Source organism: Palaemon carinicauda, chromosome 9 (genome assembly GCF_036898095.1).
Source record: "Palaemon carinicauda isolate YSFRI2023 chromosome 9, ASM3689809v2, whole genome shotgun sequence".
Taxonomy (NCBI): Eukaryota; Metazoa; Arthropoda; class Malacostraca; order Decapoda; family Palaemonidae; genus Palaemon; species Palaemon carinicauda.
Genome location: NC_090733.1, coordinates 60,641,645 through 60,657,418, shown reverse-complemented (window position 1 = coordinate 60,657,418; position 15,774 = coordinate 60,641,645). Strand labels below are relative to the sequence as shown.

The 15,774-nt window shown below is 36.1% G+C and overlaps 1 protein-coding gene across 1 annotated transcript in view; it reads right to left on the bottom strand.

The window, feature by feature from the left end:
* Positions 1–924: 924 nt before the first annotated feature.
* pbl (epithelial cell transforming 2 pebble) overlaps positions 925–15,774 on the bottom strand; it is a 501,682-nt gene continuing 486,832 nt past the window's right edge. The window contains exons 17-19 of the mRNA XM_068379544.1: positions 12,107–12,263; positions 5,088–5,174; positions 925–4,913 (exon numbers count right to left, since the gene is read on the bottom strand). Coding sequence (XP_068235645.1) covers positions 4,905–4,913; positions 5,088–5,174; positions 12,107–12,263 — 253 coding nt within the window. The 3' untranslated portion in view covers positions 925–4,904. The remainder of the gene's footprint in view (positions 4,914–5,087; positions 5,175–12,106; positions 12,264–15,774) is intronic.

Genomic DNA, 15,774 nt, shown 5'->3' with positions numbered 1-15,774 from the left:
TATATATATATATATATATATATAATGTTATTTGGTTCGGCTCCTTTACATACACACACACAAATATATATATATATATATATGGATGGAGCAAGGTAAAGGTGAATCTAAAACTAATATAGCATTTATTGTTATGATATAATACTTCCAATTTGGAATGAAATCTGAGACGAACTTTCCTTACATGACTGGAGTGTGCCACTCAGTTTCACCTGGTACGCCATACTTCCCAATGACACCTTCTACCTCTCCAGCACCCACTCTAGCGTTTAAGTCACCCAAGACAACTACATACTTCCTTATACACACCTAGTTAATTCATTCCAGACCTCATTCCGCTCTTCTTCACTTTTCTCACTACCTGGCCCATACGCACTGACAAACGTCCTACATTCCTTACCCAACCTAACCCTTACCCACATTAACCTAGATGATATCTCCTTTCATTCCACTACTTTACCTGTCATCCATATATATATATATATATATATATATATATATATATATATATATATATATATATATATATATATATATATACACTTGTTTTACTTGCCCCTTTTTAATGAACAATGGAAACGCTTCTTTATCCCAAACTACTTTCCCTCATGGTTCTCCTTGTAATATTTTATATATATATATATATATATATATATATATATATATATATATATATATATATATATATATATATATGTGTGTGTGTGTGTTTGTGCATTTTATAGTTGCATAGTTTCATGGTTGTACTGGTGTTGCGTTGTCCCGTTGTTGAGTTTTCCCGGTGTTGAGTTGTCCTAGCGTTGAGTCGGGGGTGTTGGAGTTGTCCCTTTCCCACTGAGGGCGGATCCACTGCTTTGTAGTAAAGGGGTTAATTGATATATCATGCTGTACATATTTAAGGTACAGTATAAACAAAAACCAATAGTAATCCAAAGATTTTTATTCACTATGTTCCAGACAAAAATAGCTCATTCCTGATTAAACAAATAACAGTACCATTTATGGAAGACAGTATATGAATTATATTCTATGCTATTAATAGAAGTTCAATGCAAAGTACAGCCTATAATCAAAAGAAATGCTGGAATGTTCTGCTGACAGTGACAGAAGAGGTTAATTTCAAGAAAACTTAGTGTTTAAAAACAGGAAAGCTTGGACAAGGTTCGCTATGCTACTGTTTGATTTTCCACAGGACAGAGGATCCTTAAAATAAGGGGTAATTTCCACCGGTGAGATATAAATAGCCGCCACTTCATTTCTATGTACAACACATGTAAAATACATAACACACTAATTACACGACAAGTACAGACACAGAATCAGGTTTGCATAAGGATGAAATGATATTACAAAGAAAGGTTAACAATGATGAATATGAAATGAATGATTAATTGTAAATGATTTGAGTAAGGGGAAATTACACAGTCCTATGAAAATAAATTCTGCATATTCAATTCCCTTTCTGCCAAAACTTTAATCTATCAAAAATCCAAATTTGAGGATCTATTGTACAATATCAGCATCACAAACTGGGCAAGAAAGTGTCTAAATACCAATAACAGATATGAACAAAATATGAAAAGGAAAAGAAATCAGAATCAAAACTGAAGCATTAAAAAAAATCAGTCTTTGTAGAAAAAAAGTTCAAACAAAGCAATCAGTGTGATGTAATGCTGAAAAAAAAAATCATTATTCACGCACAATAACATTGACAAGGAACAGCTTTATACTATTGTAATAACAATCTGCTCTGGCAAAAATCATAAAATATGCACATAAATTATCATGAATAACAAATTACTTTTTTCACATCACATTTCAAATGAAAGGGTTAATTAGGGAAGAGGGGAGGATGAAAAGATTAGGTAGTATTCATTTCCTTCTTAATACAGTACCCAGTAATGCAAGTGGATGGCTTGAAATACGAACATGACAATTGTTTATAAATAACAAAAACCAATTGTCATTGCAATGAATGACATCAAAATCAATGTCAGGTTTGCAATTTTACATGTCAGTGATCTAATCTTTATAACTCTTTAATCTTTTGAGGGGTTTCACTTCCAAATTTCTTGTTGGTAATAAACATTTGTCAAGAAAAAATATAGTGCTGAATATGCCCAATGAAATTAGGCTTAGTAGAGTATTCCAGTTTTTAACTCCCAATTTAGTTACTGAGGTATCTAGACTATTCTTATAAGCAACAGATCTATTTAGAAACCAAGATTAACTCTCAGATGAAAGGTTCTAAAGTAAAGTATAGCTACCAAAAATTTTCCTTCAAGATGTAAATTAATAAAAAGAATAAAATACTTTCCCAAGTCTGTACAAGTTCAAAATGTCCAATACAAATTTCTTTGTAATATTTTTTGGTTATAATAAAAAGTCTCAAATAATCTTGAGCACGATTAAAACAGTCGATCATAATATAACTTGAAGCAAAAAATGCTAACCAATTGTGATCCTGGTAAACAAACCAACTTTATCACACTTGCAAATATTAATGAAGAAAAAAGAAACACCATGACCTTAACTTTATACTTAAAAAAAACCCATCAAATAGAAGAACTTGACATTAGAAATGAGTAATGTAAAGACTGACTGCTGAAGTAAATCACAGAAAAATAAAAGATAGTGAACCTTTTGCAGCTTACCTGTAAAATATTAAAAAGATGAAAAAGTAATAACCCCAATAAATGAGTTTGAGACCATGAAACGGAACTTTTGAATAATGTTAGGGAGTACTGAGCTAGTCAAGTGCTGTACCAATGCAGCAGAAAGTTTTGATAATAGAAAAACAAGAAGGGAAATCTAAATGCATTTCTAGAAAATAAGAATTGTACAATCAAAAAGTCCTTACACACATGCAATTATTCAAGATTAAATCCATTCTTAAAATGATAATGCTCTACTACAGCAAAAATAATAAGAATAAATTATGTGTAGATAAAGACAAAAATTACACAGGATCAGAGAGACCTATTGCTTTACATAGTTATACGTAAATATATGCTTTTATATATAAATATAAAACGACAATATAGTCATTTATGATGTAGAAAACATTTTAAACATTGGCATGAATGAGGGGATGCAACAATATACCTAATAAGGAATAAACAGGTACACTAAACCCTTTATGGTCCAGTTCATCATCATAAATAGAGAGAGAGAGAGAGAGAGAGAGAGAGAGAGAGAGAGAGAGAGAGAGAGAGAGAGAGAGAGAGAGAGATTTCATATTCGACAATGATGCATGCACAATAATAGGTACTCACAAAATATTCAAGAACCTAAAAAAAGTTCTGCTATGAGGGTAGCACCAATTCAAAATCACGATTTTATTTTCATTTGCCCCCGTATACCAAAATTACATGTATTATAAGGATAACGTTCATTATCATTAAAGTTTAACTGTGAGCCACTGAATTAATATTCCAAACTGTATGGCAAGAATAGAACTAATGTATAATTTATTAACATACCAATATTCAGTAAAAATATTTGTTTGTATAATGGATAACAGGCAAAGTGCTGAAAAGGCAAATGTTATAAGACGATATATTAACTTGAATAATTCTGAGCATACAACCAACACCAAATCTTTACATCATACTGTGAGTTAGGATTTAGGATGAAAAAATAGTAGGCCTAATGGAGACAATAACTAGCTTCATGGTTCTCATGCTGAAGTGACTTCTATTAGAAAAATATGTGACTATACTGAAATAATGGTCATTGCGAGTTTCAAAGCAGCTCAATTTCAGGACTATCGTCTTTCAATGTCTTTATGAGAAATACTACACTCCTAAAAAAATAATATACATTCAAACAATTTACAATATCTGGGATGTGATATGAAGTAACTTTCAGGACAAAACGATACAAAATACTTTCAGAATCATTGTTTACACAATTCAGATATGGAATGGATTTTAGGACAAGCATACTATATGACAATCACGACACCAAGGTTTCACTGGGAGTCACATAGTAAGAAATAAACAAAGGAATTTACTGTATGTTCACTTCAGCACAAAAATAACTTTTTTTTATAAAACATGCTTCTATTATGAAAACAGTTTGGTTAACAGCAAACTTTTTCCTAAGCCCAAAATGACTACATTTCCTAAGACAGTTTAGGGAAGCCTTTCAATCATAATTTCCCTCTTTTCAATCTAAGTAGCACCAAATTTTCAAATGTATGTAATCATTTATTTACCTCCAACACAAGTCTTTAAGTAAAAAGGCTAGTATTGGAGTGTCAAATTGGTTTAACACTTGAAATTACAAGTGCAGACACTGGCCTAAATATCTGGCACAGCAATTTACACAGCAATAAACAAATGCTCTTCCAATTATTTGTTAATTGCAAAGTCATCATTGCCCAAAATTGTTGAACAAGGTTTCTGATAGAGCTGTAACACAATCAAATACGGCTTGGAAGACATTTCTAAAGTATCATCTTTTCAGAAAGATAATCCAAGAAGTTACACAATAAATAAAAACCAACCTTGATTATTTAAGAATCCTGTAAAGGTTGAATAAAAAAGTAAAATATGTTGATGATCTTCAAACTATAAAAAAGTACAAAAAATAAATGGGAAATGCTAGATCCACTAGCTAAGATAAGATTGCATATATTAGCTGTTTAATACAACTGCACACTGATTTGTACTTTTGGTATAGACTTAAGTAACAATGTTGTTGGTAAAATGTTTTTAAACTTTTTCTTCAATCTTAAAATTCAGAATAGACTGGCACTTGTAGCTACTGTATAACAATAACACTGTCCAATCAGCAAAATCGTGCTCAACCTTTTCACACACTGAATAGATATGTTGATCAGCTGGTTACTCGCCTGGTGTTTGTCAATTCTTTTGGTAGCATTACGAATGTAGTGGTCTTCAATGAGCCTGAGAAGAGATTTTAAGAATATTTAGCACCAACATTCCAATTGTACAGGACTAGTAAGAATTAAAATTTGACAATGTACACATTATAAAAATTAGCTTTTCCAAATGGTAACAATGATTTAATCTGGACACATTGCTACCCAGCCATGCCCCACACAACGAGCATTATCATACGTGTTTCAGAGGTCGTCTGCGCGGGGTGGGGGTAGTCATGGGTTGAGCAAAACCCCCAGTGGGAGGAGTTCCTGATAGAGAGAGATCCTGCAACAAAAGAGAGCCATATGTTAGTTCATGCAAGCTCTGTGATGCCACTCTAATTAGCCATGCATCAAATATCTAGGAACAAACCTGTGCTTTGCAATAAAAGTTAAAAAAAGGGCTTCTAGTACAGTACTTTGGTTAGCTTAATAACCCACCAAACAAAGTTTAACAGATTTCCCATGCATAGTCACAACCAAGAACAAACATTTTAAAACAAAAATGTTAAGGGGAATATTTTTCTTTATTAAATAATTAGACTGGTGTGTAATAGAAGCAATGTATGTTGATGGTGTCAGATATGAAGATAAAAAAATTAAACAGATAAAAGATAGTATACAGTACTATGAGTGGTCAAGATCTAAGTCATTACCCAACAAAGAACACCCTAGTGGCATAAAAAGTTTGTGAAATTATACTTCAAAGAAGCATTAAAACAGAGTAATATATGTGTAAAACTTTTAAATGAACATGAATTTCTATTGTATATGTTCAATTATTAGAGCACCTGTATCCAATATATTTACAGAAAACTATAGGAACAAACTTAAATTTTCACACTAGTACAATTATATCAATACTTGATGGGAATTCATGTGCTATTCATTACAAAATACTGTAAATGGCTTTGGCAAAAATAAATTGCCTCTGCAATGTAAAATCTTTGGTCTTTACTGGAAAAAAGGGCTGGTATGTAGAATGAATGTGTAAACACCCACCCTTCTCAGATACCATTTAGATTTTTCATTCTTCTCTTGGTGGTAACTTTAACCATACACATCGTGCCACTTTGGTTTCATTTGAGACATGTTCCCTTCCTTGTTGAGAATAAAGGCATATTTTTCAAATTTGTAAATAAGAGATTTTGTACAGAATGGAAAGTGAATAAGAAAATGCCGGTGAAAGTGGATCTTCATTCAAATGTTTATAAAGTCGGCTCTCTGTTACTCGGGTTTCAACATCGCCCTGTGATGATTATGTATTAATATTAAGGTGTTTGTAAGGGGTAAAGCAAAGACACACGCACACACACACACACACACACACAGAGAGAGAGAGAGAGAGAGAGAGAGAGAGAGAGAGAGAGAGAGAGAGAGAGAGAGAGAAATCGGGCGTGTGTGTTCCCCCCCCTTTAGTGCCTTTTCAAACTTTAGCCCGCACCCCAACCCCTAAAAAACATTTCTACGTCCCTGCTGATTCATGCATATGGCCTATCTAACTCCTAACAAGGGCATGTGAGCCCATTCAATGTAAAAGTAAAGTTACACTCCATTATGAATAAAGGTTAGAAAAGCTAAATGATGGATAGACAGCAAGAATAGAGGTAAAGTAAAAGGATATAAAGCAAGAGCAGTAAATTGAGATTATTTTCTCCAAGATCATATTGCAATCTCTCACAGAACTTTCAAGAAGTCTGAAAGAATAGGTCTGTCTTTTGTGTAAGTTTTTCTTTATCCATGCACCATCCAATGTTCTACTCTACTATTCGATTATCTTTATATTATTTATCTAGGCAGATGTCTGTTGGCTACTATACAGAAACCAAACTGCCAAGTATAACAGTACAGTACTAATATCCCAACCAAACAAAAAATTTCTTTTAAATTCCAATTCCACACCACACTCAAACAATTTTGCATCATCATTCATCCAGACTTTTTTATGGGAGTACAGTTGTCAAAAATGCCAGATGAAAATTTTAATTTAGGCTTAGGTTTCAGTTTGAAAATAACCATTTGTTCAAAATTTGTCCAACTCATAAAGCACACTGGTACAATATTACTATAATTCTGTGTTTTCACTGCCCGTACTTGTAACTATTACTCTTTATATTATCACAAATTTCAAGTTGAACAATTAGGTAAAGGCCTGTTATTGTCATGGTCATCCTCACTACAATCAAGTAGGCTAGTGTTCCCTGTCTTTTCACTGGAACTAACAGCAAGTTTTCATTGGCACTTTGCATTGCTAACTTGGTTAACAACAACTGCCACTGCTTTCACACGAGAGAAACTGAGAAAATCGGTAACTGCTGGTGTTATAATACAACTTGAGAGAGAGAGAGAGAGAGAGAGAGAGAGAGAGAGAGAGAGAGAGAGAGAGAGAGAGAGAGAGAGAGAGAACAGTATGTACGGTAAAATTGTTACAAAAGCAAAACCACAAACACTAAGTCAATGCGTACGATACCGTTGCCGGAACGAGAAGACATAGGAACGCCGATGCGTAGATGCACGATGGGATACAGTACAGTAGATGCCGACCAATAGGTGAGCAGGATCTCATTGTGGTAACTAGCATCTGAGTAAGGAGATAACGAATGGGAACGTAGGAGGATGGTAGCAAGTGTACGGGGTGGTGACGTGCGAATTTTAAAATCCGTCTCGGATACGGTCAGGCTCCTGCTCCATACCGCCTTACGTTGTCCGAAACATTTTTCGTGATCCAAGTCGTAAAATTCTTCCCATCTCCTTTCGTGAAGTGAAAATTTTGTAAGCCGATTCTTTTGTAGCTAGAGGTTTGACTGTATTATTTTTCATAATCGACTTAACTAAAAACTGACCAACTAACTAGCTAGCTAACTAACAAACTAACTAAATTTTTTTTCCAAGGTTCTGTTCAGCAACAACTATCTGTATTAATTCAGAATCTATGCAACAAAGTCATTAAAATAATACTTTATAACAAAATATCGACCAAATATGAAAAAATAGATAAGTATTGCATAAACAGCTAATGCATCCTAGTGAATCCTGCTCGGATAATAAACATTAGTTGGTATGTTTGCGTGTAGATGGAGTTGGCATCTTGGCGAGTAATCAATGTTCCCAAAAACCAAAATAAATGGGTCTAGGCAAATTCATCGACAACAATTCACCGACAACAATTCACCGACATACTCAATTCATCGAATATACATTTCACCGAAACCCGAGAGAAAAAAGGGAAAAGTTAGAAAAGTGTAAACCTTGTATTATCATAAGTAAGAATATTTCCGTTAACCACAAATTAACATAAGACACCGAAGAAAATGTAACAAACTTATTAGCTTTTTGCTAACAATTGTATTACAAAATGTTGTGGATTATTTTGAAGATACGTGGATAGGCCGCCCTGATAGAAGAAATCGCCGTAGACCGCCAAGATATGAACTTATGATGTGGAATGTTTATGAAGACGTTTTAAATTCTGTCCCAAAAACAAATAATGCACTTGAGGGGTGGCATAGAGCATTTGAAACTCAGGTAGCTGGACACCATCCTAATATATGGAAATTTTGGGAAATTCTGAAAAAAGAGCAAAACTTTAACGATGTAAAAATCAACCAATATTCGGCTGGTAACTCGTGTCAACCACAAAGAAAGAAGTATCGCTGTTCTTCTGAACGGTTAAAGAAGATTGTTGATAATCATCATTCTTATACGAATATTATTGATTATTTGAGAGCAGAAGCTCATAATCTTTCTTTTTGATTTTAATGAATAATTTGACACTTTTATTGCACTTTATTGTACTTTCACTTATTGTTTTTTTTAATAAACATTTTTACACTTTCATTGTACTTAGCTATTCTTGATAACACTTTTATTTCAATAAAAATCACAAAATAATCATTAACTTTTTCTTTTCCCAATATAATAATTGAAGGATTACCTGGGTTTCGGTGAAATGTATATTCGATGAATTGTGTATGTCGGTGAATTGTTGTCGGTGAATTGTTGTCGGTGAATTTGCCGGCTCCCAAAATAAATACCTTTTTACCTTCATTAATTAAAGAAAGAGCATTTATTTATTACATATGAATGATAATTGTAGGCTTATTTTTTTTTCTGGTAAGTGCAAGTGTTTGTATGTTCTTACTGGGGTGTTTATCTCTCAAAATCCCATGTAAAACTCCATCTTAGTGTTAAGACACAGGGTGATTTTGTGGGGGTATTTTTCAGTAAAAAGGGTGCGTCTTATGACACAGGCAATACGGTAACTTAACTTAGCTTACTGATTTTCTTTTAGTTTTTACTCTTATCTACTTTTTTATTTGATTTTACTGTTCTTCACTTGTCTTAGCTTTCTTTGCCTCGCTTTCACTTTCACACTCTGCAGGCCTTTTGAAAAAAAAACAATCCAAGAAGCTTTACTTCCGTCTCCCTTTCAAAATGTTGTGGAAACGAGTTAGGCAAGTGTGGTTAAAAAGAGGTGAAGCACGACAAATAGACGATTTATCAGGAGTCTCTTTTCAACAAAATCAGCAACATTCTGCCCCTTAGGCAACATTTCCTTAATCTCCCTCGAAGGAAAAAGTTCAATCGGTTCCACCTCCTCCTCGCTCCCGAGCTCTTGCATTGTCTGGAGCTTGATAAACTCCTCAGCGAGAGCTCTTCTTGATGCTCCTCGATACTGTCATTCCCATCTACTTCATCTATCTCTAGCCCTATTGACTTTATGGGGTCAGGCTGCGTATCGAACCTTTCGAATTCCCTTTCAGATACAGAATCAGGCCACAATATCTTCCAAGCTGACTCTAAGGTTCTTCACGTTACACCCTGCCATGCTCCATCAATAATTTTTAAACCATTCATAATGTTAAACTGGTCCTACCAAAATTCGAGAAGGGTGAGGTTGGTGTTATCTGTGACATCAAAGCCTTTTTTTGAACAAATGCTTGGTGTACAGCTTCTTGAAATTTGATATGAGCTCTTGGTACATGGGCTTGAGGAGTGGGGTGGTGTTGGGTGGGATATAGAGGGCCTTAATAAACTTGATATCATCAAGAATGTCATCTTCCAGGCCTGGAGGGAGCCCAGGGGCTGTGTTTAAAATAAGACATTTCAATGGCAGGTTTTTCTCCATTAAATACTTCTTGACTGCTGGATCAAAGGCCAGATTTGCCTATTCTGTGAAGAAATGCCTCGTAACCCATTTACTTGCCCCACCACTTGAAGCTTTTCTTTCAATATCTTGTGAGTCTTGAAAGCCCATGGGTTTTCAGAGTGATACACCAGCAGTGGCTTGATCTTGTAGCCACTGCTAGCATAAGCATACAAGGAGAGTCAATCCATCTTTCATGGGTTTATGGCCTGGCAGTTTCTTTACTTCTGCCGTGTTGAATGTCCTTCGAGGCATCTTTTTCCAAAAACAGGTCAGTTTCATCGCAGTTGAAGACTCATTGGAGGATGTAACCTTCCACAGCCACAAGTAAGGCTCAAAGGGTTAACTACTGCACCGTAATTGTTCAGTGGCTACTTTCCTCTTGGTAAGGGTAAAAGAGACTTTTTAGCTATGGTAAGCAGCTCTTCTAGTAGAACGACACTCAAAAATCAAACCATTGTTCTCTAGCCTTGGGTAGTACCATAGCCTATGTGCCATGGTCTTCCACTGTCTTGGGTTTGAGTTCTCTTGGTTGAGGGTACACTCGGGCACACTATTCTATCTAACTTCTCTTCCTCTTGTTTGGTTTAAGTTTTTATAGCTTATATAGGAAATATTTGTTTAGGTGTTGCTGTTCTTAAAATATTTTATTTTTCCACGTTCCCTTTCCTCAATGGGCTCTTTTCCTGCTGGGGCCCCTAGGCTTACACCATCCTTCTTTTCCAACTTATTAGCTTGGCAAATAAAAAAATAATAAGTGCACAAGCAGTTCTCTCTCTCTCTCTCTCTCTCTCTTTCTCTCTCTCTCTCTCTCTCTCATTAGCTTAGCAAATAAAAAAATAATAGGTGCACAAGCAGTTTTCTCTCTCTCTCTCTCTCTCTCTCTCTCTCTCTCTCTTTCTCTCTCTCTCTCTCTCTCTCTATGTAGCGAATGATTGACTCTATGTTCTAATGACTTCTGACTGCCATGAAACTTCTTTCTTTCAATGTGTTGAGAAGTTTCACCTTCTCAACTATGGTCAGCATCTTCCTTTGCTACTTGAGCTCACTACCACAGGCCTTAAAAGAAGGGTGTTGATTGTTATCGTAAGGTTTGAAACAAAAGTAAGACCACACGAAAACTTCACGGAACACAAAAACATTTCACTGTAATGCGACGTAAACACAACAGATGCGCATTTGGATGAAGCTGCAAGATGAGATACTGTGAGGTAATGCTGGGCTCCATAGCCAATCAGTTCCCAGGATACAAATCTCCATGTTGTTATTAGTTGATTCCTACCTGTCAGCCGATAATGTGCCGTGAAAGATCTCAAGTGAGTACAGACAAGGCGGTTAGTAGCAACTCCCTGTTTCTATCAAAATTTACACTTTTTCGTATCTAAGGGGTTTGCATGATTTAGAAGAAAATATGAAGGGGTTTGCATGATTTAGAAGAAAATATGAGTTTAAAAACACATATAAATATACTTTAAAAACCCACAATGTCAATTCAATGAGGCCGCAAAACATAACACACAATATGGTGAGGGAATACTGTAACCCAAAAATAACGTTTTAATGAGGCTCAGTTGCACTCCTTAAAAACACTTTGCTGTTTGTCCTTTGCAATTCCCACCTCAAAGTCAGCACTGTAATAACCGTAATTTTACTTTGGACTGGATCTATGAAGTTAGTATTCATGCTATGATTCTTGTTCTGGGGCAACTCTGAAGCAATCACTCATGATTTGGTATGCTAGGTTGGCAAAAAAGGTAGATCATGAACATGAACCACTGTGTTAGATTTTGGATGATGCATAGTCAAGTTATATATAGGGTTAAAATGTTGTATGAAACAGGTCAATCATTTTAGTAATTCATGCATCACTTTACACTGTGATTGGACATAACTTAAAATAGCAAGTTTACATGCAATTATAAATCAAAATGATTAGAAATAAATTTTATACAATTTTCATTACTTACATCCATTTCCTTCCAGATACTGTATGTAGATATTAAATAAGCACAATAAAACAACAACTATTTAAGCAAAAACATTAAATAACTAAAAACAATTTATGTACTTACTGCAAGGTTATTGACACTTGTGGCCCCTCTCATTGATGAAGTCTGTGACATGTTCCCAAAAGGGCTCATAACTGTTGAAACTGCTCTTTTCAATTTACTTGGAGATTTATTAAAACTAAAGGCTCGACTGACTTTTCTTCCTGTTCGAGTGGCAAACCTGTGAAGACAGAATTTGGGAGTGTAATATCTTTTTTTTATAATAGATAAACAGATATATGTTCTTAATGATGGTATTCTATCTCGACTATAGTATAGATTTAGTAACCACTTACACTTGAGAGCACGCCATGGTAGCAGTTTCCTAAAATCTTCTATTAATGCCTTAGAAAATGACTTTTGAGCTGGAAACAAGCTACTCATTAACAAAGCTGGAGATTCCTATGAGCAGTTCTGACCTTACATAGCTCATCCTTAAACATCAAACACATAAATACTAGCTGAACTTGGGATGGATATTGTTTGAGATTGGCATTGTCCATCATTGATGTCGCTCACTATCACGCAGTGCTTCATTTTACATCAGATTTAAGAAGGCTATATGATAGCAGTGTCTTTTCAATTGTAGATATTACCATGAAATATGGCATGAGCAGAGAAACTATGTTTCCCATCAATCTTTAAATTTTCCTTTGGATACGTGAATTATTCTAGGAAAAATTTACTCCACCGCCAAAAATAACCATTCAACCAATACTGAAATAAATGTTTGCTTTGGCTTTTCTATGGCAGATATCCACATGAAAATTGGTACGGACAAAGAAAATTTCCATTCCATAAATCCCTGAAAATTTAGCCTTATGTGGAGTATTCTACGAGCAATTTACGGCTCCGCCGAAAAGCGGGCTCCCATGAATATCGAAAAATCGCTACTGTGACTTTTCTATGGTATAAATACGTAAATTGGTATGAATTTAGTTCACATGACACCCATCAAACCAAGAGAAAATCATTTGCATATCTGTAAAACTCTAGTAGTAGCTTACGGCTCCTCACAGTTTTTAGCTAAAAATCGTTACCTAGCAACAAAAGCGACAGCCATGGCATGCTTATAGGAGGTATGAACATGGAAATTGACAGAAACAAAGCTTATATATATATATATATATATATATATATATATATATATATATGGGATTTTGACGTAGGAAAAATCGATTTCTGGGCGAGAGACCCGTGCCGCCCAGTGAAATAGCTCCTTTTACATCATTTCTAAGGTAAAAACTGCTATAAATTTACCAGAGAAAAATTTGTATAGGAATGCTAGGTTGAACCCAGCTCGCTCACCTTAATAAGGTGTCGGTATACTACTGGGGCGTGAATTAATCACAACCAGAGGCCTCGCACCATTTAGATATCTCCTGTCAATATCCCCGAACAGCGAGGTGCCGTTCAACATCCTACTACTACTAGCAATCCCACGCCAGTGACGTCACTCCTCATAGCACCCCAGATTGGGGCCCAATTAGGGAGGGACGGGTGGGTTCACTGGGCAGCACGGGTCTCTCACCCAGAAATAGATTTTTCCTACGTCAAAATCCCTTTTCTGGGCTCCGACCCGTGCCGCCCAGTGAAATTGTACCAGAGAATGGGGACCCAATATGGCTAACTACCTGAAGGGAATAACACAAAAATAACATAGCTGATGAGTTTTAATATAAAAAAAGAGGGATGTGGAAACACGTAAAAATAGATCAACATGTATATGACAGTGATAAATAGACATGGTAAACTATCAATAATGAAACCCGTAGGTAAAATTCAACAGATATGAATAGTGGTAATCCAGCTTGGTAATAAAAAATGCAAAGGTGAAAATTCAATCATAGATATGAATATGAGCATGGTACAAAATCCCATCAGGGGATGATAGAGAGAACCAAGCAAAAGTAAATCCATAACAAAGAATTAACATAAAATAAAATCAGCTCGGGGATTTCAAGAAAAAGTGAAATAAAAACAATTCGTGAAATTGATCAATTGAATAATAAAATAATACACCATAAGGGTGTATGGTAAACAAAACAGGTAGGAACAACAGGTAAGCCAGGCAGGAGGGAAAGAGGACAGAGCAAGAGGTTGTGATTAGGACTCGGTACACCTTCAGGAGGAACTATATTCCCTGCAGCTACTGTGGCAAATCTAAGAGCTTCTAAGGGTTTTAGGTAGTGGTGCTTGAAAACTTTAGGGGACTTCCAACCCGTATATTTTGAGAGCTCATCAAATTTCATATGGTGGAAAAAATTAATTGAAGTAGCCACAGCTCGAATATCATGGACATGTGAGAATGATTCAGGATTAGCTTGTTTAATAAAATAAAGAATTTGTTGCCTGATTCCCTTAAGGGTAATAGTTCCTCCGTGTTCTCTAATAAATAAGGGCCCTGTGGTTGTAATGGAAGTTCTACTTAAGTAGGATTTCAGGGTGGTAACTAGACACAGGGATGGATCCCGAGGAAGTGGAACAATCTTCCAGGGAGACCACCTGTTTTGGGGGTCCTCATTTATAGCCAGGAAAACTTTGTTAGGGGAGAGAAGGACCTCACCCGAAGAGAGAAACTCTATATGACCTGGGTCTCTAGATAAGGCTGACAATTCTAAGATTCTGGAGCCAGAGGCGAGGCTCAAAAGAAAAAGTGACTCTTAATAATGCCATATAGTTACAGGATTCATTTGGGGTGTCAGAGGCTAGCTTAAGAACATCATTCAAAAAACCAGGAAACTGCGCTAGGGCGAGTTGAAGGATTTAGTCTGGCACAAGCTCTCGGAATGGATGAGAAATATGAATCCGTTAGATCAATGTCAAAACCAATATGGAAGATCTTTTTCAAGGCTGACTTGATTGTAGTAATTGTATTGGCTGCCAGGCCTGATTCGAAGAGAGTTCTGAAGAATGTCACAGTTAGGTTCATCGTCATTTTCTCAACTTGGGAATCTTTCAAGAACTTAGCTAATTTCTTGACAGCTGAGTCATATTGACGGAGAGTAGATTCCCTTTTGTCAGATTCCAGGAAAATAGTATTCAAAGGATCGATGTTTGCACCTCGTTGGGCTGCGAACTTCATGAAATCCATAAAGCTAGGGCATTCAGAATCCTTGAGGAAGCGAACACATTGCGAGTTTGTACTGTCTGTGTTAGCACCGGATTGGGAATCCGCCGGGGGCGGAGACCTAGTTCTAGCAACAAGGGGAACCAATTGCTTTTGGGCCAGTTGGGGGCTACGAGAGCCACTCGACCTTTGAAAGATCTGAGTTTGTGCAGAACTTTCAGCAGGAGATTCACCGGAGGAAACAGATAAATCGTCTTCCAGGTATTCCAATCTAGAATCATAGAGTCCATGGTATAAGCCTGAGGGTCCAGGTTGGGGGCTACGTAACAATCTAGTTTGCGATTGGATTCCGTCGCAAACAGATCCACCTGGAGACCCGGGAATTGAGATAGTATCCACTGGAAAGATCGATTGTCTAGTGACCATTCCGACTCCAGCGGAGTCGTCCGGGAAAGTGAGTCCGCTACCACATTCCGGACTCCTGCTAGATGGACTGCTGACAGGTGCCACTTGTGCATTGCCGCCATTGAGAAAATCTTCAACATGATGTGGTTTATTGGGGCTGATCTGGAGCCTCCTCTGTTGAGGCAGTGTACTATGACTGCACTGTCGAGAACCAGTC